At 56.9% G+C, this 23047-nt stretch overlaps 4 protein-coding genes across 4 annotated transcripts; 1 reads left to right on the top strand and 3 right to left on the bottom strand.

The window, feature by feature from the left end:
* Positions 1–1272: 1272 nt before the first annotated feature.
* On the bottom strand, positions 1273–2569 carry BESB_048290 (uncharacterized protein; the record flags this gene model as incomplete). The annotated part of the gene is made up of 4 exons (XM_029363280.1): positions 1273–1695; positions 1836–2014; positions 2208–2376; positions 2438–2569. 4 exons carry the CDS (start codon positions 2567–2569, stop codon positions 1273–1275), a joined length of 903 nt encoding a protein of 300 aa, XP_029220646.1.
* A 3046-nt stretch (positions 2570–5615) lies between these two features.
* BESB_048300 (phosphotransferase enzyme family protein) lies at positions 5616–11765 on the bottom strand (the record flags this gene model as incomplete). Its single annotated transcript, XM_029363281.1, has 8 exons — positions 5616–5706; positions 5956–6068; positions 6667–6935; positions 7209–7323; positions 7881–8021; positions 8666–9547; positions 10289–10378; positions 10656–11765. 8 exons carry the CDS (start codon positions 11763–11765, stop codon positions 5616–5618), a joined length of 2811 nt encoding a protein of 936 aa, XP_029220647.1.
* A 206-nt stretch (positions 11766–11971) lies between these two features.
* BESB_048310 (uncharacterized protein) lies at positions 11972–12400 on the bottom strand (the record flags this gene model as incomplete). Its single annotated transcript, XM_029363282.1, has 1 exon — positions 11972–12400. One exon carries the CDS (start codon positions 12398–12400, stop codon positions 11972–11974), a length of 429 nt encoding a protein of 142 aa, XP_029220648.1.
* Positions 12401–16543: 4143 nt separating this feature from the next.
* BESB_048320 (glutamate 5-kinase domain-containing protein) lies at positions 16544–21903 on the top strand (the record flags this gene model as incomplete). Its single annotated transcript, XM_029363283.1, has 7 exons — positions 16544–16870; positions 17529–17701; positions 18055–18163; positions 18493–18658; positions 19201–20091; positions 20628–20777; positions 21161–21903. 7 exons carry the CDS (start codon positions 16544–16546, stop codon positions 21901–21903), a joined length of 2559 nt encoding a protein of 852 aa, XP_029220649.1.
* Between the last annotated feature and the right edge of the window lie 1144 nt (positions 21904–23047).

The following is a 23047-nucleotide window of genomic DNA, read 5'->3' on the forward strand; positions in this document are numbered from 1 at the left end:
ACTACCTCCAGTGGAGGAAGAAACGCAACGAGAATGAGTCCACTGTCAGAGATGCACGGCAGCTCGGCTCTCAGGTTTATACGCTAGCCTTTCTGACATGTATGTCGTGTTGCCTTGCTGCGGTCAGCTGAGACCAGAATAGCGTAGTCGCCACCAGCCTGATGATGGCCGTGCACGGGTGAAAAACGGCCTCTACAAAGTTGTCACACGTGTCGCTGGCTAATTCAAGAAGTGTGCAGGAAAAGCGATGCATGACAAGCTTCACTGACAAGCTTCTTAGTCTGGATCCTCCCGTCATTCAGAGTCTGTAGTGCGAATATGTGTTTTCTGCCGTGATGTATGTAGTATGCGGCCGTCTGCAGACGAGCCTGGTACGCAAGTCTATTCATGTACGGTTGCACGCAAAAGTGCATATTTGAATTGATTTGAAACTTTGTTGTACATATTTCGGCGAATGTAGCTCCGCGAAAGGCGCAAAGCGACAATGTCCAGAATCTACGCGCGGAACGGTTATATATGGCGCGAGTCGTAACAAGGGCTTCCCTAGGCAATTGTAGTCGCACTCCGGCAGGTCTAGTCCCATTCCTACAGTGGCCGCATCGAGTTATATGTGTTTTTTGGCAGCCCACACCACGCAGTGCTCGTTTCCGAATGAAGCTGTGGCACCCCTTCCAGTATCGGGAAGCCTGAACCTTCATACTGGTGCCTGTCTAATCGAGCGATGCATCAATACTCTTGCAACGGCGAAAAACGCACTTGAAACGCCCATCGCCTCTCGGCGGCTTGCCGCAGCAACTGAGAAAGAAGGCCTCTTGACTAGTGCGCCTACACCGGGGAACCTGCATCTGGAAATCCTCGTGGCGACGCCTGTTGCGTCCGCCAGAAATCGCGAGACATCCCGCCGCCGCCTCCTGTTTTAGGATCGTCAACGCGAGTTAATGTATTCCCGAATGACGCAACAGGTGTCCCTTGCTGTTTGTTGCCAAGTCCAACGACAGTGAGTGTCTTTCTTCTAGGCGTGGAGTGAGCATAATATTCTGGAAGCAGCGGCTGCCGTGGTCTAGCGCTTCTGGCCAGTAGGCCGGAGCTACGTGGCGTGGGAGCTCTTCGGGGTCTCTTGTTATAATCGATTGATGTGGTAAAACATGTGTTCTGGTAAGGCTGCAAGCTGTTAAAGGCAGACGGTAACGAATCATGCGTCAATCCTTTGCCGTGCGCCATCCCGAAACGATACGTTCACGAAAAAACTGGCGAATGAGGACGCTTCAGACCTCAAAAGATGGGCAAGAGCGGCGCGCACGGGCCCTGCGCCACCACCGGAGGCGGGCGGTTCAAAGGAGAAGGAACGGCGTACTGAGGGCAGGGAGGAGTCGGCATCGCGGGGTACGGATATGCGGGAGCGGCGGGATACGCCAGGGTCATGGGGGGGCAGTAGCTGCCAGGCAGGGGATATGGAATGTTGTTGTAGATCGCCTGTGCAGGGTGGATAGGTGCTTCTGGTCCCTTCGGCGCGTACTGGGTCCCGGCTGTGAGGTTGACTGCGTCCGTCACAGACGTCTTGAACTCCTCGCCAGCCATCTGCGCCTCCTCCTCTGACTGCTGGCGGGAATTCGTGGCAGTGGTGGGCTGCGACGCCTGAGGTCCGTTCACGTGAGGACTGGGCGCGCCTGGAGCAGGCTGAGCCGTTGGCATTGGCTGCAAAAGTCCACACATCGACATCACGAGGCGCTGATTGTATACTTTCATCTACCGAATACTCGCTTCCGGGCGTCTGACTGCGATCGTCGGAGAGACTGTGATGCCATGTCTGCCGCCTGCTAGACGACGATACTCACCTTGTAGACGGGTGTGATGAGGCCCTGCTGGATAAGGGCATCCAGGGAAAGGTTGGCGTTGCCATTTTCGGGGCAGAGCTTGTCCTCCGGGTTCACCACGCGGACGGGGCCCACCCACAACTTCGGCTGCCTCTTGCCGGGATACATGATGGAAACGCCGTCTGCGCCGTTCTCAATCTCTGCATACAAAAAGTTGCAAGCACATGGGACGGGCGTCTGCTCTTTAAGCGGTGATGCATGCCACGGCAACTCGCCCCGTCCTAACCCGCGAACCCCGCGACCCGCCCACAACTCGACCGTCCTGGCGTGTGAGACCCCAGAATGCCGCTTTGGGTCATCTTCGCGAAACTACTTAGTGTCTCTTCGACTCACTCCAGTCGTGGTCCTGAGCAGCTTGCAGGAGCTTTGCTGGGAATTCCGGATCCTCGGGCAGCTCAGGATCTCCCTGCAACCACGCATTCAAGGCACGCGAGAGTGTCAAACCCGGAGAGGAATTGAGAGAGTAAGGCTGGAGAGCAGCCTGAGTTCCAAGGATGCGCGTCTGCTGTAGAAGAATTCGTGAGAACCCATGATTTGTTGGATGCAGCCATGGTCACGCCTACCTCACGGTAAGTTCTCTCGTAGTAGCGCGGACGGCAGTCCTCCGGCCTCATCGACCTCTTCTTTCCATCGGGGGTTGTGAGCACGCCGAACCGCGGGTCCAAGCGGTCAGCGGTGTCCACGACATTTCCCATTTTGCTGAAAGAATCTGGAGGTCCAAGAGAAAGGGAGAATACGGTAGTAGAGGACGGGAATGGGACACAATCCCGGGAAACGTGGGCGTCACCCGTCAATTCCTCTGGAGAGTGTCCACTTTCGAGAAGGAAACCGCAACAGATAGTGTTGAAAACTCAGAATACTCCTTGCGAGGTGGGTGTCGTTGTAGAAAAGCCTGGCAGTGTTTTCTTCAGAGGGGCGGTGAGTCGCGAGCAGTCAGTCCCCAGTGCCGACCGGTGAAGAAATCACGTCGAGTTGTAGGATTTCGAACGGTACATTCCCGGCACCCAGGTCTTTACTTTGAAAAACGTTAGAAAGAAGGAAGTTGACGGCCGTCAGCACTGAAGAGCTGAAACTTCTACGGCTGTGGCACGGAAAAGAGCTTACTGTGTGCCTTGCTAGTTGCCTTGCCGGCTAGAGACCTCGAGCGGGGCGGCTCGCGTAGGCAGTGGAAGACCTGCGACGGCTGGCTGACGTCGATGCGAGTTCGAGCAGGACGGACGATCAGTGGTATCGATGCAAGACGAGCTTGTGAGAGACTGAATGTTCAGGACAAACAAGAGACGGTGAGTAGCGAGAGACAGACGACAGAAAAAAACATATAACAACTGTCTCGGAAACCAATCGTCATCGGGTGACCGCGAAGTAGCATAGTCCATTAGCAGCGCCGCGGGTTGATGCCACAAGACCAGCATCGCGACGTGCCCACGTCCGTTCCGCGCGCGCCCTGCTACGGATTGGCTAGCCAAACCTTGTAGTGCGCGGTGTTCGACGCCGGGTGACGTATCTAGAGTGTGTGAGGGATGCGCGAAGTAGAGGCTCCCACGATACAATCTCTCTTTCATGCTGACCTACTCTCCTCGGACCTCTCTCATTTCCAGCAGCCGCCTCAACCCGTAACGGTTGCGCGTGCGCGGAAAGTGGAGCTGCATATGCCGAAGTGAGGACAGTGCAGAAAACACAGGCAGGGGAACCACTCCGGCGTTGTTGTGCAGGATTTATCGCGCTTGTTGAGAAAGATACCACAAAAATACGCTCCCGCGGCACCTGCCGCTGCGATGAGGCGGCCAGGCCGCAAGAGTCAGACGGCGACATGAGCAATTGGGGCGATGCAGTTTAGAGGGGGATTAGGAGAAATGAAAAGATAATTCGACGAAAGTAAACCAATCAGACGAGTGTACGGACACTTCATCGGACGACTTGTCCATGCTGCACTGAGTCCATATGTCAACGCGAAATGGCATCAACAGCCCGCCCCCCAGGTTTTCCGGCTCTCTGCCTTACGAGAGGCGGACTTTCTCCTCTCCGGGTGGCGAGAACGGAAGCCCGCTTTGACTCTCAATCAAAAACCCCATTGCCCATAGACGATACACGAAATTCTGCAACCGCTCAACTGCGCCTGGAGAGCGAAACGCATAGATGTTTCCATGAGACCAACAACGACCTCTGAGGCGCAGCCTTCGCGGAGCCACAGGGCACACCGGAGTCGACCGAACCCATCGATTTTGGACGCTGTAAGGGAGGCATACCTGCCAGTACTTCACCGCCTCCGCTTCTCCGACCCAGGAGGACGCACATATGTAAGGGAGTTGTTCCTATCCTGTCTCGCCTCCGGGCCACGTGTTCCAAGTTCTGCATTCCTGCCTGATTACGCTTCAGTCTCTATTGTAGGCCGCTGGCTGCGACGAACAGCGAAGAAGACTGTGTGTTGAGGTCGCATGCTATCCTGGAAGCCGATTGCTTTCAGAGTCACTGGATATAGGCTTCACATGCAGCTAAGGAGGTAGATAGCGAGCGACGCTGTCCAGGAGAGTAGTGTCCCGATCAAGCTCTTGTTTGCCAGCTCATCCATGAAACACTCGAAGCGTAGTAATTGGCATATGTAGAGAAGACCTCAGTGCGGCTCTGATGGCGGCAAAGCGTGCTGCGCCTTCAAAGGGGGGGAGCGGTGACATCCGCGTAACCCCCATTGCAGACGTGCACTCTGGGCACTGTCCTCGTGGTCCTGTTCTCTCTAAAGTCGCAGGGAAATCGCCTATTGCGAGTATCAGACTAGCGTATGGCACCCGTGGTTGGATGGGCTGGAAGTAGGAACGTCAGCTGACGCGCTGTGTCTGTCGTGAATTAGTTTGTTCGTTCCTCTGAGCGCGCGTCTGTCGGGAGCACTTGGAGTATATGATGCTTGTCTTTGGCGTTTAACATCGTCAAATCGCTACACAGTCATCTAGGCTCTCACGACACATTAGCCAAGACGTGGACGCGCAGTCGCTCGGCCTCAGTCAATGCTGAGTGCGAGGCGTCCACGCAGAGAGCAGCACTGATGCCTGTCTCTATACAGCCTGGCGCGCCGCAGGCACGGGCCGCGGCCCGCGCCTCCTTCTGCGCGGAGCGCGGTAACTGAAAAGACGTGAGCACCCGCACTCACGCGCCGCGCGAAAGGCAGAAAGGAGCAACATCCAACTAACTGACCGCATGAGATCTGCGGCCCGCAGCGCCGCCGCGATCGCCGTGGACGCAAAGCGAGAGACCTACTCGACTCTGGGCCGCCAGCGCAGACAGCCCCACCGAAAAAGCCGCGTAGCTACGGGCACAAGTTCGCGCCTGTAACAGACATTGAAAGCGTCCCTGAAACGCCTCCGCAAAGCGGAAGTGAACTGCAGAGAACGGGGAAACGGAAAGAGCCATCGACGAGAAATGAAGAAAAACCAAGGAACAGACCCGGTCCGGCTTGAATTTTTCTTCGCACGGGGGCTTCGAACCCTGCGCCGCTCGAAGCCAGCGCATTTTACACTGAGGAAACCGCCGCCGCCGCAGTATGCCTGGAAGCGCCTCTTCCACCGAGGCACAGAAGCCGCAATTATACCATCCCACGTCTACCCTCCCATGCGCACGAGCGCACTGACATGGCCTGCCGCGCTCGTCAGCCATGCAGTACAAATGAATAGGTGGGAGGAAAGATACGGCGCGTCCACGACAGGCCGCCTTCCGACTCTCAGCATGGACGCGAGATCTGAGCTCCGCGCTTCACGCAGAAGCCGACGGTCTCCCGTCTGCGCCGGCAGTCAGAATTCCCAGACGAATGAGCTCGGTCTTCTTCTCCTCGTACAGCTTCAGCCTGAAAAGCAGGGTGGAGATACAGAGGGGGCCAGCGTCTCTGCAGAAGGCGACTGCATGCGTGGGAAAAGCAGAAAACGACGTGGCGGCAACGCTCACCCAAGTCCGCGCCTGGGAAGACGCCATCTCTGCTGCTCAAAGATGGAAGCTCTTGGTGGCAGAGGAAGGCAGAAATGAAGAAGAGAAAGTGAACCGAGATGCGCTAGCTGGAGGCGGAAACGCCTGACTTGAAACTAGAAGACATACGCACCTCTCAACGGCGTATCTGAGATAAGAGAACTCATCTTCCGACTGTCGCATGGGCGTCCGCACAACAGACCAGAAGGCCCAAAGAAGATGCGAAGACAGCGTCAAGAGCTCAACCTGTGCCGCAGCAGGGAAAGAAATCAAGGTCGCACAACTCGCGACAATTTGCACGCACGAGCTAGGTGCTACCGTACACGTCAACGTTTCTAAATCGATATATATCTAATTATTTACATATGTATATGCAAAAAAATGCATACATATACAGGTATAATGCGCGCATGCGGTGAAGACATCCGCAGCCGCGGATGCTGGTGACAGGAGAGCGTTCTTCGCGAAACGACTGCTGCCGCACACCGGCAGCCTCATACCTTGAGCTTTGGGCTTCCACTCGCGTCGCTAAGAGGTCGTTACGCACTGATTCGCGCCTGTCTAAGTCCTCGCGTATATCTAGTGATAAGTATAGATATACATATATATACATATGTATGCATGTATGTATGTATATGTGTCTCTACATATATATCGATACGTATATTCCTGTATGTAAGTCGGTCGGAAAGGCTTCTTCGTGTCTCCGGGGAAATCCGTCCGGCGATGGAAGTTGCGCAAAAAACCTCAGACGCGAGGAGATACGCGACAGGCAGGCACATCCCACGGGGCAGGGAGCGAGCGAGAGGCGAGTGCGCAGGTCCGCAACGCCTTTTTTGCTTACCATGTGCTCAAAGTTCGTGATGATCGCATCGTTAACCTCGTCGTGGGTCGCATCCCCGTCTCGTTCTCCGCCTACACCGTTCACGCACGCCAGTGCTGCGCTGGATGACGCGCCCTCCTTCGCGTCGCCGCGCGCACGGCTCTCGGCGTCCGCGGCGCTGCGCCGTCTCTTGGGCACGGCGAGCAGACTCTCGAGGTAGACGCGGATGAACTTGCGTCGGGTCGCGCGCGCGGGATACCGTGTTGAGTCGATGAGGAAGAAGGGGAAGTCTGAGCAGGTAGAAAACAGAGGGAACGAGGACACTCAAGCACCGCCGCACCCTTTCGCAAAGCGAACCCACGGGGCGGCTCCGAAGAAACCGCGACCGCGGAGATGGAAACTCGAGAAAGCTCCTGCGGCGAAGCCTTGTCGATGGAAGCAGCAGCCTGCGACGGGGCACAGAGAAGAGGGGGCCCTAGGTGGAGTAGAGACGGCGCCACGAAACCGGATGTCCAGCGCGGACGTGAATCACTTCTGGTGGGCTTTCAAATGACGCTTCTTACGCTGAGCTGACGTGTAATCGATGCACATCTCGCAGAACAAATTTGCGATATCGAAGCCTCTTAAACTCTCCGTCGCGTATTCGAAGTCAATCAAGTGCAGTCGCCCTGCGTTCGCCTGCGGACAGGCACGATCGGATACGAAACCAGAGTAAACCGAGATGAACAAAAACAACGCGCAGCGGACGCCAGTAAGAGCCGCACAGAGCATCCGCAAACGGCCTTCCAAGCCGAGAGCTGTGCACGTCACTTTTTCTTTTAAAAGATTGAAATCTAATTTAAATTGTAGTCAAACTTATATTAGACAACATAAAACTTTACTAGCCATACTAGGGTTTAGGTTTTAGGAACTAGACTCTACTCGCTGCCGTTGCCTCTCTCCCCTCTGACTTGGCTCCAGTGTCTTCGGATTACTGCAGCCTTCTCGGCATGATCTCGCCTTGCACGCCCGCGCCACTACCCCGCACTGCCCTCGGCCCCCTCCTCTTTCGTTCTCCTGTCAGGTGTGTCGTTTCGCCGCTTTCTCGTTCTGGATCGCGGTCTTTTTAGTGACTTGCTGTCACGGGTTTCGCGTCGCTTTCTCTCCCACCCTCCCCTCTTCTTGTCTGCGCCCTTCTCCGCGCCGCTTCGTTCGCGGCAGGCGCATTCTCCTCTCCGCTGCGGTCTGCTTCCTACTAGCATCAAGTTGTTTTCTTGCAGGTCGTTGTGCGAGAGGACCGGCGAGGCCGCGGAGAGCAGCGCCCATCGCTCCGCGCCGCTGTAGACGCTCGTGAGGCTCTCGGGAGACAGCTCCCTCCTCACGCGACTCAAAATCGCCTGCGGACACACGCAGCGTCAAGAGAGCAATCCGACGTCCAGCGGTGAAACAAGAGAGAAGGAGAGAACAAACTCGACACAGATGTGCAGCGCACAGAGCCCGCGCCCTCGAAACCTCGCGAACAAGGCGCTGGCAGCTCGCTAGAGGCCTTTCCTCTCGGTATTTCCTCTCACGGGGTCGACGCGGCGCGAGTGCAGGGAGACACGCCGTAGAGAGCCAGAAAGAAGACCGCGACAAGATAAAAGCACAGGGCTAGGCGGCAATCAGAGAGGCACGAATGCTCGCCACGTATAAGGGAAAAAGCGAGGGCAGGTGCGAGAATGGAGAGCAGAAGGTGTCGACGAAGAGAGGAAGAGGGCAAAGCAGTCAAACCAAAACACCGAAGAAGCAGACAACGCGCGGAAGAGACTGACGGAAAAGAGGAAGAAACACACAGCGCGCGAGGCGCACTGCAGACGAGAGAGGCACGGAGCTGCGCAGACGACACGTTCCCGTCGAGGCCTGTCAAGAGTGCGTCCGCCTTGGTTCTCCATCCCGAAACTCGAGAGGAGAAGACTGGAGCCACGAAGCGAAACGCACACCAAATGCGGGCGTACCCCCCCCCCCCTCCCCCAAAGCGGCAGTGACGGCGCTGAACTCTCACCTCTCTGAGTTGCCTTGCTTCTCGCATGTACTTCTCCAGATCGAGGCCCTGCATCAGCCCTACAGTCGCCTTCGCCTCGTCCAGCGCCACAGCCGCTTTTTCCGCCAGCAGCTCCGCTGCGCGTATCGCTTCCGTTTCGTCTTCTCCGCTGGCGTCTTGTCCCTCCCTCCCCTCGGTCTCGCTCCCAGGTGTCTCCTCGCCGCTCCGGTGGCGCGCGGCCTCGGCGTGGTCGGCCGCCCCGTCTGGTGTCGCCGCGGGCTCCGCCTCAGCGCGGAGTCGCTCTGCGGCTGGGCGGCCCTGTGCCTGGTCTGCTCGCTCGCGTTTTTCCTCGCCTTTGGCTGCCGCGGCTTCCGCGGCTTCTTCCAGCGCGGCCTCCGCGACTTCCGCAGTCTGCTGGGCGAGCAGCGCCGCCTCGCGCTGCGACTTCTCGGCGAGCAGTGCCCAAAGCTCCGTGCGGCAGAGGAGACACTCGCAGGGGGAGAAGGGCGCAGCAGACTTGCTGTCGCTGCACTCGCCCGACAGCGGACAGCTGCCGGCGGGTTTCGCCGGGTCGAAGCCGCCGTCCGCTGAGCCCGAAGGGGAAGCAGGCAACGCCGCCTGCGAGGGCGCAGAGGGCGCGCCCGCCGGCGGAGGGTCACGCCGCGCGGCCGACGGAGCCGCCGACGAGCTGTGGTGGTGTGTGTGTGGACTCAGCGAGAGGGCATCCTGAACGCTTTCCCCGCTGGGGCTTTGAAAGCGATGCAGCGAAGCAGAGGGGCGACTTCTGAGCGGCAGAGAAGTCGCAGCGAGCGGGACGACCGCACACCACGGACAGGACCGCCGCGCGGTCTCCGAGGCGCACCGGCGCAGAGGGCGAAGGCACGTCTGGTGGAAGCGCGAGAGCTGACAGAAAAAGCCGCAGCACAGAGACGCGCCACGCCGTCGAGCTCGGCAGGAAGCAGCGAGCAGTGAGGCAGTCACGCCATCTTTCAAAGCCTGCATTCATGTATCTTATCTTGATTTGCCTCCGTGTGTGCCTGTGTGTGCGGCAAACGCGGCGGGGGCACGGGGCAGCGACCGCGAGCTCGAAAGGGCGCAGCGGCAGAAGCGGAGTGGAAGGCAACGAACGTCTGACACCGCTGCTGCAGGACGACAGGAAAAGCGAAAGGATTCCCCCCAACGGAGAATCATGTCCTGCAAACCCAAAGGAGTCTGATACCCATGGTGCGCCGCACAAACCTACAACGGCGTCGCCAGGTAGCCCGTATTCTAAACGCTGACATCCCCTTCTTTGAGCCCGACTCCTTTTTCGGCGTTCGTAACTTGTCAGAGAACGAGATGCCATGAGATCTCAACAGAGGGAGAGGCTGGCGTGTTTCAAACAGTCAGCCAGAAGCCCGACAGGCTAGCGACCGCCGGAACCACCTCGCAGGCCTCGCCCCTTGCGAAGAAGCGGAGGCCGTGCCTGAGGCCCCGATCCGTCGAGACAGAGAGGGAGGGCGGAGAAGTATGGACGCAGCTGCCTCGGGCAGACGAAGCGCGCCGGAAGCGAACGGCGGTGCAAGGGCGGACGCTCGCGCTGAGGAGGAATCCCACCACGCGAAGCAAGAGGCCGAGGCGCGGAGAGGAGAAATGGAGACTTACAACGCGGGCGATTTTGAGAAGCGTGTCTTCGTCGTGGAGGTCCTCGGTCTTTAGCGTGCGGCCGTCAATCCACGCCTCCACGCGGCCGCCCTGAAGAAACACGAAAAAAATAATAACAACAAGCGGTCGAGGAGGACGACAAGAAAACCGCGAATCCTTCGGAGCCCATACGTTCAATACACCACAAACAGCGAAAACCCACGCAGAGGCACACGCTTTTCCCCAGGAGGAGCCACACGGGAGCTTCGATTGGACATGCACACAGCCCCGGCGGATTTTTCATACACCGCGCGTTTTTTTAGCTGCACGCAGATCCGCAAGGGCTTATGGAGCCACGCAAGGCCAAAATGCGACTTCTTTGTCTCACATCGAATTCGGCGATGCAGCGCGGTGCGACTCCGATGTCGCCCAGCTTCTTGAAGAGTTTTTGCTCCGCGCGAGGATCGAAGAGCTCTGTGCCAGCTGGGTGCCCGTAAACGCGCAGCAGGACGCGTTTTGGAGTCTCTTCGCCGCGGCGGTCTTCGCTCAGGCGACCCGACTCCGAGGCACTGCGATCTCCTGCGCCTCCCTCCCTCAGCTCCCCGCCGACGTCGGCATCCACTACAAATAGCTTGTTGCTGAGGCCTCCAGAGAGGCAGGTCGCTTTTATTTGTTCCGGCAACAGGTGCCGCCACGGCCGCACGCAGCAGCGCGCGAGCGAGCAGACGGTGTCGAGCTGATGAAGAACTTGTTGTTGATCAGTTTCTGGTCGGTCTACGCTGCTGCCGCGCGGTTCGAGAAGCAGGGCGAGGGCGAGCTGGTGACTCAGAGCCTCCCGCTCGAGTTCGCCTGCGCCCTCCACTTTTTCAGATTTTTCTTTCTTGTCCAAGCGGCAGAGACTCGACACGAAAGCCACGCTCGTCACGCGCGACACTCCCGGAGTAGTCAGATCAAACAGACGCTTTTCGAGAAGCTCCTCCCCCTGCGCGCGGCGATGCTTCTCCGAAGGCGAGAGGAGGGACGACAGATCCGCAGAGGTGCCCGCGCCTGGCTGCGAAGAAAACGAGGTTACGGAATCGGCTGAGATGCCGCGAAGTGTGAGATGTGGCTCGGAGCGAGAAGCGGGCAGCGGCTGCGCGCGCTCTGGAGCCGGGCTCCGCGGCGCCGCCAGCTCAGGCGCTGCATGCACAGGAAGAACCACGGGTGGGCAGAGAGAGTCGCCAGCCACGGCAGCCAAGCCAGCGGGCTCTTCGTGCGGATGCTGCTTCAACTGCAGATGCTGCTGGACGCGTCGTACCGCATTCAAAGTCGCGCGACCTTGCTTCCCGAGAGCCGCGAGATGCGCCTGCCACTTCTGCTCGTTCGGCACATACAAGCGAGTCAGATCTTCCTCTTCGTCTGCTTCCTCCTCGTCCCACGCTTCCGCGCCATGTCCGCGGCCGGCATCCAAATCCCCGACCTCCTCCTCCGCGTCTTCGGCGGAGAACCAGGCGGCCATCTGCTGGCTTCCGCCAGACGCTGCCCTCGCCCCCGACAAGTCGGGCGCCTTCCTGGCACCTTGCTCTTCTCTCACTTCTTCGGCTGCACGCCCCGCTCGTTTTTCGGTGCCTGAGGCACCCAGAGGCTGGGCCGGTCTTCCGTCCGCGTGTGAGGAGCACGGCCGCTCCGCGGACTCGAACGAAGCCCGCCCTTGTGTTTCTGCTCTCACGGCACCGCCCGGGGGGGCCCCCGCCCCCCGCGGTTCGCAGCCTCCGCGGCCTCGAAGTCTCGGAGGCCTTCGCCTCGCTCCTCCGCGGAGGAAGACGCACTCCGCCGCCTGAGTTCGCCCTCTGCGTCTTCCTGCGCCTTCTGCAGAGGGCCGCTCGGCCGCAGCTTCCGCTCCTTGCCAAGCTCGGAGCTGCGCCGGTTCCTGATGGTGAAGCATGTGTAGGCCTCCTCGGAGCTCTCCAGAGGCGGACGCGCAGCCCGGGGGCCGTCGTCGGTTTCCTCCTCAATCAGCACGGGAAGCCCGTGCGCCGTTCGTTCAAACACCGCTGCACGCGACCGCGCGGAAGGCGCCGAAGCCGCGAAGGCTGTGAAGGCGTGTGCAGCGCCGGCGTCGAGGGCACTCTGTTGGGAAGAGGCGGCGCCCATCTTCGCGTGGGGGAAGCGAAGGCAAAGGCCGCGCGAGACGAAGCCGGATGGAGCCGGAGAAAAAGAGAAGGAAGCGATTTACTTCCAAAAGAGACTGCGAGCGTAGAGGAACGGCGGCTGTGTGGAGGTTGTGCATGATCACGTCGTCGCCTTGCACGCCAGAAGCACCATAGAAGGCGAGGGCGAAAAATGCACCAGAAAGCCAACTTATTTCGAGTTTCACGCGTCCAAGGCGCCGCCTCCAGCTCCTGTAGCAGACGCTGATCGCTGTCGTCGAGGTTGGGTGTGTTTTGCCTCTTGGAAACACGAACAGGTGAACCGGGCACGTGGCTAGACGGCGAAGAAGTTGGACTCCGATAAAACGCCTCGATTCCGGCCTCGTTCCTTGTGTGGTCAGTGCCTCCTTGCGGAACTCCCCCTACTGGGTCCGAACGCCACACTTTACAGAAGAAATGCAAAGTTTAATGGCTCGGCTTTTTTTTTCTGAATCCGGCTTCGACAGTGAGGCAGCACGACTGGCGCACGCGTTGGATGGCTCTCGGGGAACTACAATGCGAGATGAGCGATCGGGGCGGTCGCGACAGAGAATGCAGAAGCCCCATGTATTGAGAGAAGGAAGAATTGCACTGAAGGTCAAGAGGGGCGGAAGTCCTCGGATCTGGCTCCAAGGAGGCACTCGACGCTTTTCGAAAGAGAGCTACATCGCAGCTTTTCAACGGCTTCTCACATTGACGCATGCGCTTGCAAGGTCCGTGCATGCAGGCGTCGGAAGCGCTTGAGCATTTTCTGCGGCGATATGCACTACCAAAGCGATGACGTTGTGTGAAAAACCCTCTTCTGGAGACCTGGGGCCACGGTTTTTACAATTGCAGTTCGTTCTCAGCACCTCCACTTCCCCAAGCTTGTCTGCCAACGGCAGGAAGGTGCTGTCGTGTGCAGTGGCGGCCGCAGTTCCGTAGACGCCAGGGGGCGAGTTGGGCAGTCCTAAGTCCTGGCGACCGCGTCAATGTATGTTGCACATACCTCTTCGTCTCTCAAACTATTGTTCGTTTTCAACGCGCCAGTGCAGTGGAAGTTCGCGTTCTGTCCCGGGGCCGAGGGACCTCCCGGTATATGTTTGGAGGAAAGCTCCCAAAGTCACAGCTAGTCGCTGGCGGGAAGAAGCGAGGAGAAATCCTGTTCGGTCATTTTATGGAATCAACGGAATCCAACGGAAGTGCCTCTACAGTGAAGCGTGCGACCCTACAACCTCCTCTACTAGATAGTATCCAGTACTCCTGCTCTCAGCCAACACGTGCTACTGCTAGCATGTTTAAAGTTTCCCCCTCGGTTCAGCACGCTCAGTCACATTTGAAAGCGGCTCGCTGGGCTACACTAAAAGGAGGGACAAGGATGAAATCGTACGTTATTTCATGACGCCTACCAGAGGTCAGGCAAACGTGGTTCACTGTTTTCACTGCACACCAGGATACCGGTGATTTTTACCGTAAACGACCACCAAAAGGATGAACCTGATGCTGCTCACGAAGGCCACACACAGAGCACCATCTGCGCCTGGCGTCAGCGTGTGTGTCGCTATCGTTCTGTTGCACGGTGACTGCATACGCGCAGCACCAGTGGCGCATAGCATCACTCGATTCTAGCAGTCCAGAAGCGCAGGCTTGCCAGTTGAAAGGTCAGGCCAATCGCGAAAGCCGGTTCTCCCCTCTCCTGATAAGAATAAAAACTCGCGTAGTAAGTGCTCTTGGCTTGAGCGTGGTCCACAGAGTTCTTCGGCACACCTGCACTTGATTCGCTACCCTGGCGGCAGTTCCCCTGTTGTGAATACAGTTTTCGCATGTTGTGGCAGGGTGGGCGGCCAGGTGCATGGAGATACGGAGGCTGCCCTGCGACTCGAAATGTAGTAAGCGGATGGCTCATTAGTTGGGTGAAATGGCTGAATAAACCTTTTAATTGAGGACTATCGAATGGACACAAGTGCTTCAGCGCTGGTCTACTTGTGGTCGGTGACGAAGTACGCAGTTAAGCACACATTCCTTAGTACCTGGAACATGTGTTTTTTGGTGAAGGTCTTTGTTTACCGGATCCAAGGTGTGAGAACAGGAATCCATATCTTGCCTAGAACATATCCGATGTGAAATAATCTTGTGAAGCCGAATAAGTTTCATCGCTGTTGATAATTCATTGACCTGCTGATAACATAAATACGAACAAACCACGAGTTTTGGATGGGATTACTTTTCACACCGCATATTATGCTAAAAGGCACCTTTCAGGTACAATATGAAGCGGAATTGCCAATGGGTACCATCAGTTGAGTCCTTTGGTATGACTGTAAGTACGCAGTGAGCACACTGGATAACAAGAACCTGACAGGCGTTAATTGTTCACATGAAAGGCAAAGACACTAGTTTAGTGGAATAAAATACAGGTTTGAACTGCGGTTTCGCTTCATTGCCCAAGGCAGAACAGCTGGTTGGATACCCAGGGAGTTCTGCTCCCATTTCACCAGGCATGCAAGACAAGTCGGGTAACAGCTGAAGCTAGACTCCAGGCTCCCTTTTACACATACTACAGTAACATTCCTAAGTTTTTATAAATTGTCATTCTCTGGGGAACATATACTACGAGTTCGACATCACGTTTAGATCCTGTAGGTCTTTCGTTACCGGATGCAAGTTCGCTTGTGCCTTTCATGACCACCTTGTACGCGCATTACCTATAGTGGTATCTTCGTGTACCTAGCCAGCGCCATCCGGATCTTTGGGAGAAACCTCACCATCTAAGTGATTGATATGTGCTACATTCACACAATCGGTACCAGCTCCTCCACGTCGGCTCACTACTCCCGTGTTATTTCGAGAAATTCAGTTAGGAACGCTAGTGTAACATTAAAACGATTATGTGCATTGCTCTCTATACTATTTCGTGGAGGCTTTAGCGTCCTGCTGCCATGTTGTAGGGCCGCCTGCGTGCGTGTGAAGTGGTAATTACCATAGCTACCCTATTACCCGGTCGCTACAACTGCTGATGCCTCAACCAGAACACCCTCCTGAACGGGCATTATTCTCCGAGTTCTTGGAGCGCCTGGGGAGCGAGATCAAGGACAAAACCACACCAGCTATAGCTGCGTGTGGAAGCTTTTCAGCAGAAGCCTTGTATTCAAACTGAAGATATACCGTGACGAGTGCGCACAGGAGTGTCCAAAAAGGGTCCCTCCACCACACGAAATCCTGGCCGTGAGCAGCCAAGCAAATGCAAACAGACAGCTGGGTAGAGAAAAAATAAAGTCATCCAGTAGACAGCATCCGAGCTCCCTTCTTGAGAGACGGCACTGAATCCGTAACAGTCCAGAGATACGCTCTGCATGCGGGGAACTCCCGAAGGGGCGGGCCTTAAACGTTTTGTGCCTCACGCTCCAGCCTTGGGACGTCTCGTGTCTCCCCGTGTTCGACTTTATGCAGGCCAAAGATCATACACCAGTGGACTTAAGAACTGAAACCTCATGCAGGACGACTAATTTAGTGTATTGGAATACTCAGTAGACGAAGGGTTCTATGCGTTGTGGCGCAACTCTGCGCGCCAAGCTAGAGGCGCGCGGGGTCTAGCCCCCCAGGTCACACTGTCGGGGAATCCTGGGAGGCTACCCCATAGCACCGCGTCTTTTTGTCCTTGGGATGTTGTCTAAATCGTTTGTTCGCTGCAAAGAGGAACTTCCAGAAGCACTGGCTTCAGTTGTAACCTCCGTGTCTTCCCAGTCATTTCCGTTCGGCTGTGAGCTGCGGTCCTGCGTCTCGAGACTGCCGCGAGAGCTTACGAGCACCGTATACTCAAAGCCGCAAGATACGTGAGCACACTCATCTACCGGCCGCTCCAACTACGTTTTTTACACGTACTTGGCTTGAGACCCATTTCTTTATTAGCGGCCCTTTGTATTTACGTTCTGCCGCGGATCCTTGTCAGTGCGCAGAGCTGCAAGGCCGAATTCCACCCGGCACGGACGCGAGCACATTCAAGGTCCACGAAATCGCTCGGTCGGCAGCGGGAACCCGAATTGTCGCGTGTGCCCGCCCTGTCTGGGCGAGTGACTGCTTTTCGGTCTGCTTCTCTGTTTCATGGACGGCACCCTCAAAGGCAGATTTCATGATGGCTGATGACCTCGCATCATCAGCACCCAACGACCGACGGTACTCTCTCTGCGCTGACAGAGACTGTGGCCGGGAGTCGTTTTCCACGTCCCCGAGGCGGAGACATGCAAAGGCTCAAGGATCACACTGCGAGGGGGCAGAGGGAAAGAGACGCTGTGAAGAGCAAAAGGAAGAAGGGAGTCCGTCGCTGTGCCCGGCTCCTGCGACTGCAGCGAAATCTGGCTGTCTAGTGGTCGTGAAAATCGGCACCAGCACTCTGCTGACTGTTGCAAAAGGACGCATGTGCATGAATCTCTCCAACCTCGGGAGGTTCGTTGACACGGTAAGCCACGGGCAAGAGGCGAAGGCGCGAGCTGAAGTTACTACAGTGGAATGACCCAGAGAATAACAGCGGAAGCCGGCGGCACAGCGCGACAGAAAAAGACAGCGATCGAGGCAAGAAGGCTCAGGTGAAGGGCATGTGTACTCGTTTACCACGTGTGAGGGAGGAAACAACACGCATGGAAGATCACCGTTTGTCATTGGTGTGCCATGCTGTGCCGTTAGGCTTCCGTTGTCTCGGCTCCTCTGTGCACGTTTATGTATCTCTCAAATTCACTTTTCCTCCACATCTCCTCGCTGTGGTCTCGATAGCCTTTCCAGCTCGCCTGCTCAGCACTTTTGCTGTCCCCTTTCTGCTCCTCCGGCGTCACCTACTATGCAGTCCCGATTCGCTCGTTTTGCGGACTGTTAGCCGCAGGATGGAGGGGTGTCCGTGTGCAGACTGCTTTGCCTCAATCGAATTCTAATAAAAATACGCGACTTTGTTGGCTGACCGGGGGTGTTGAAGAGGGGAGTCGCGATGCAGTGTTGTTTACGGCTGTCGCAGTCTAGACGTCCTGCCGTCATATTTAGGGGCTCAAGCGCACGTGTATGTTAACTCCGGCATGCGGGATGCTTACGACTCTACGGAACGCGTTCGCCGCGCGTGCTCCCTGTAGATCTGCGAACTCCGAGCGCGAGGTCACACGGTGATTATCGTCTCGAGCGGGGCTGTCGGCGCCGGCTGCGTCACACTGAGACTCAGAGAGAGGCCTGAGCATCTGAACATGAAGCAAGCTCTGGCGGCCGTCGGGCAGTGCCGGCTGATGCGGCTCTACGAAGACTTGTTCAGGTTAAGAGAGTTTGCAGAGTGACGCTAGAGAAGAAAGACCCCCCCATGTCCGGACAGCCTGGCGCACGAGCGACCAATGCGTCGATATTTTGGGTTGGCTGATGTTGGAAAAACGGACGAAGGGAAATCTGGCTGGCCTATCATTGCGGTCATGCATCCAAAGGAGCGTGGCGCTGGGGTTCCAGTGGACACAGTGAAGAGTGGGGGGGGGGGGGGGGGGGGCAGGGGGGAGACAGCTGCCAGCAGTCTGAGCTGGTAAACCACTCGTGGCAGCACACTCGGAAGTAGAGCAGACACATCACTACAAGCAATATGTGTGCGGCTGCAGTCGTTGCCTTGTCCTCTCCCTGCAGCATCCGTGAGGAGAAGGTGGCTCAGATGCTGGTCTCGCGGCACGACTTGCTCCAACAGAAGTCCTATCAAAACTTCCGCTCCGCCCTCAAAGCTCTGCTGGCGCTCGATGTAAGTCTCTCCTACCACACGCGCTTGTCGTCTACAATACAGAGAGAGTTGGGGGGAAGACGATGAGAGTGAGACAAGGACTACCCCCAGAGATATTTGCTCGACTTCCTATCTATCGGTCGGTCCATATCTATCCATATATATGTATATATATATATATATATATATATTAACCTACACTTGAGCGAGTGGGGGGTCACGGCAGGCCTGTAGGTCTTCTGTGTCATTTTCGCGGGGCTGCTGGTTCCTGCGCGGCGCCTTTTTCTTCGGGATACTCTGTTGGATAGGCAGCGTGTGGCTGCGGGCGAGGCGTCTGTCGTGGACTGCAGGCCATTCCGATCATCAACGAGAATGACACTCTCGCGACCGAGCAACTGCGCTTCGGAGATAACGATACACTCTCCGCGCACATCGCTGTGGCGGTCGACGCCCACTGGCTGTTCATCCTAACTGACGTCGACTGTCTGTTTGACCGAAATCCTCACAAACACGCAGGTACAAGCAACGACAAACGGAGAGGACTATCTCGTCATTTTATCTCGCGCACGCGCTGGCATCTTGCGCTGAGTCTCCCATCACACGTTGTCTTGGCGTGAATAGTGGAACTTCTTTTTGCTGTGGCTCTACGTACTTTGTGTGACTTTTGGCGCGGGTTTACTCACCATTCTGCCTGTGTTTCTTCTCACAAAGCCCTGCAATCCGCCTGTCCGGTTTAGGCGGGTTTGAGCTGCATTATTGAGTTCGCAAGCGACTTGCACGCACCACGAAAATCGGGAGAATGTGTGGGAAAGTCGATCAGATTGTAGTGACCCCGTCGCTTCAATTCTTGCAACTCCCTCCAGTCCTTCCCGCGTCGGAGTATCTGTATCCCCCGTTATTGGGCTCTCTCTGTGAAGGTGTGTTTAGGGTTGCTGCTGCATCGGCTTTCAGCTGCGGCTGTCTTCTGTCTCGGTTGGCTTTCTGGCTCCTGGGGTGCGTCTCACCCGCGCGTCATGAGGCGTTCGGGTTCTCGCGCGTTTGGTTCCTTTCTTTTTCAGACGCGCGCCCCGTGGCCCTGGTAGACCGCCTGACAGACGTGTATGCGTTCCTCTCGGATGGCGACTGCGGCGCGTGGGGGACTGGCGGTATGCACACGAAGATCATCGCCAGCAAGCTGGCAACGAATGTGGGCGTTCACGTCGCGATTTCCAACGGCCAGCATCCAGAAAGAATTCTCGACATACTCGCGTACGCGCAGCAGCGAGACGGCACCCCGCACCCCCTGGAGGAGGCTGCGCTGCCTCGCCTCTCCCTCTTCCCGATGCGCGCGCCGATGCGACAGGAGACCGGAGACGCCTGCGCCCAGGCCCGGGCTGCTGAGTCCGCGGAGGCTGCGGCCTGCAGACGAGAAGACGCAGCGGCCACCGGACGGCTAGAGGAAAAGAAGGGGAAAAAGAAGGGCGAATGGTCCCCGACCAAGAGAAAGGGACAAGGCGGAGAACAGGAAGGCAACGGCGCCTTCGTGGAGACCGCGGCCGGCGGGGGAATACCGGGAATGGAGACATGGCGACGCGACCCCGCCGCCGGTTGTGCGAAGGAAGGACAAGAAGAGGCACGAGCCGCGAAGGCCATAGACAACGCGAGAGATTCTCATCTCCCTGCAGATGCTTCGCCGTCATTTTCAGCTTCGGTGGACGTCGGAGCGAGGCAGAGTTCCGCGTGGGATGTTGGCGAGGCCGCAGACGAACGAAGAAGCCGAGCGATTTTCGAAAAAGCAGACAAAGAGGACATGGGGCCCGGTCAAGGCGGAGGAGACAAAACGAAGAAAGAAAGTGTGGGGAGTGGGCACGAACCAACCGACGACTGCACTCCAAAACTGCGCGCCACTGGAGGGCAGCCCTTTCCTTCTCTTTTGATCTGTGACAGTATTCAGCAGATGCCGTTTCTTGGTGAGACACCCGTGTCTGCTTGCGAGACGTCCCCTTCTCTGTTAGGTATCCTACTGTCACTCGTTGCATGCACGCATCTGGTGTTGCCTACCTGCTTCGCTTTTTCCCACACTCCTCCGTTCTCGCGGCGCTCTCTGTCTCCTTCTTTGCCCCTACCTTTACCTCACGGGTCGTACTTTCAGCTGTTCATAGCGGCTTACTCACGGAGTTCAAGCTCGCTGGCCGGGGGTCGCCATGTCCCACTCTCGCGGTAGAAAGCAGGCAACAGGTAGAAGAACGCGTCTGTAAAAAAGGGTTTGGGCCTTGAAGCACGTGGAGTCGGTTGTGGGTGCTGGCGACCGGTATCATTGTCCTTGGCCTGCTTGGCTGTCCTTGCGCTCTCGTGCTTGCGTGTACAAACACTTTTGTTTTCGTATGCTGAATTTGCATACGCACACGCGCCTATTACTGCAGATTGCATGTGCGTGCGCGTGTGTAGACGTCTCGATGTGGAAGAAGCGGCTGCACTGTCCGTACCTTTTGCTGGTGCTTCTCAGGGACTATTTTTATAGCGAAAGATCGGCGTTCGCACAAAAAGGGCGATACTCGGGGCTGGATCTTGTCTTTGCCTGTTCGCGGAAAAATCTTTATCGACCCAGGCGCAGTCGCGGCTCTTGTGCAGCAGAAAAAATCTCTCTTTGCAGCAGGTAAGGTGGGCTACGGCGTTCCATGTCGGCAGATATGTCGCCGCGCGCTCACGCTGACGTATGCCTGTCTTTATGCGTAGGCATGACGAGTTGATGTCGTGAAGCATAGCCTTGCGAAGCGGAGAGAGACACTGCGCGCTGAGTGCCTGTTCAGTTTCCCCAGTTCGCAGAAGCTGCAGTCACCTGCGTGGCAGGTGACGCTTTTTTCTGTGTTGCACATGAAGCTCGCCTGTGGACACGCCCGCAAGGCACCTCTGCGTATCCATAAGGATGTAAGCATTCCTTCACATATACGTAAATGTAGTTCCGTGGCGCGATGGTGGCGACGTCCTGGGGCGACTCTGACGGCCGATGAGATCTTCGCGGTTTGATTCACCGCTCAGGTGTCCGGCACGTAGCGGGCAACTTCGCGGCGAACGAGTGCGTGGCCGTCTACGTCACAAGTTTTTCTCGCGGGGGCTCCAAGCGTCTCGCAGGTCAATTTCCAGGGGCGAAGAGCTATCCGACACTGGCAGACGCCGCCGCGCAGTCAGGGAGCTGTAAACGGGAGGCGTCTGCTTTGGGGCGGAAAACCAGCAAAGGCGGGCAGAGCCGCGTGGATCTAACCAGCCTTGACAAGGTGCAGCAGACAGCAAGTGTCGAGGATGAGCCAGGTTGGGTCGATTCCGGGGCTCCCGACACGCTCGAGTCGCCTCCCCGAAGCAATGTCTCTGCGTCGGCCGCAAACGGCCCCTCTGCTCGCTCGGCGATCTCGAATGGTCTCGTGCCGCCTGCCCTGGCTTCCAGCGACGCGACAAGAGACGGGGAGACGGCTGCCGAGCGAGCCGTCGAGACTTCTGATTCACTGTATGCGTCCACCGGACTGGGCTTTTCGGCGCCCTCGTGCCCCATGGAATGCCTTGAGATCGCACGGTGCATCTCCAACGTCAGCAGTGCGGAGCTGAAGACGATTAAAGGCCGAAAGAGCAGCGAGTTCCGCGACCTCCTTGGATACGCCGTCGATGAGGAAGTCGCCCACCGCCAGCACATAGTCTTCACGTTTATGAACGGGCACGAGGCCCTGAAAAACTTTTGCCTCTGCAAAAATCCGAGCCAAGAGCGCGAAGAGGCTACAGAGCCGGTGTAGGTGCTGAGACACTGCTGGTCTCTCCAGGCATCCACGTTTACCACACACCAACTTGAGGAGTCAGTTGGCTCTTCACTCAAAGCGAACGGACCTGGCTAGAGGCACGAAATGAGCAGAAATTTGATACGTGTGTACCATTCTTCAGTTGCGATGGACTTCTGCGGGTGGATATTTTTGACCTTTGCGCAGCACGTTTCTACCGGACGCAACGTCTTGACGCTCACGACGTTTTAGGTCTATGTATTTCAACTGAATGGATCACAAACACATGTCTGTGAGATACACGCATTTAACATGTACGTGTGCAGTAGCACGGCTGAAAGGAGTTGCGTTCTGCACGATGTGCCTATAGGTAGTGTCTATGCAGATCTGTTTTCTAGGCGCCTAAGCACGCCGTTGCAGCTGTGGCGCTGTTATGACCACAAGGGAGCGCACTGTGCTCAGTTTGGTTGCCCTTCCACTGGTACTGTATGCATTTTCAGTCGCAACTTTTTTACACTCTCACGCGCCGGCGGGCAAAGCGCGCATCCATCCATGACTGTGTGCAGCATGTCCTGCATTTGCACATCTGGCTTCACCGTTTGCGTGAACTGCATCTTCCTGGAGGCTTTTTGGCTTTCAGACGAGATGTTGCTCACTGGCGAACTCGGATGATTAGCATAACTTTTACTAGAAATAATAAAATAGGTTTAAGGATAAACATCATATTCATTGCACCACCTCTAATGAACTGCCGTCGGTGGATGCAGAGCTCTCAGAGCGCCACGGAAGCAACGAACGGGGAATCACCTTGTCGGGGAGGCATGAGGGCGAAATGAACCTGTTTATTTCCGCGGTGAATTCACTCCTCCATTATTCGAGTTCGTTGCGTGGCGGTTTACGCTTCAGCGTCACCCTACTCTAGAGCAGTGAGGAACAGCACACTCCCTGACTGGTGAACCTAGTGACTGCGTCAGCTACGCAGGCCGCCCGTGTCGGCGAAGGAGACGCTACCATCACCGCTGAACTGCGCGCAATTGCTGTGGTCACGGGGACCCCAGTCTGCTGCGTAGAGCAAGCTGGGTAGGAGTATCGCGCTTCAACGCTGGCGCGCGCCAGAGCCAGGTGCCCTACATGCCAACGTGAACAGCTGCATGACGAGATG

This window comes from Besnoitia besnoiti, chromosome III, assembly GCF_002563875.1.
Source record: "Besnoitia besnoiti strain Bb-Ger1 chromosome III, whole genome shotgun sequence".
NCBI lineage: Eukaryota > Apicomplexa > Conoidasida > Eucoccidiorida > Sarcocystidae > Besnoitia > Besnoitia besnoiti.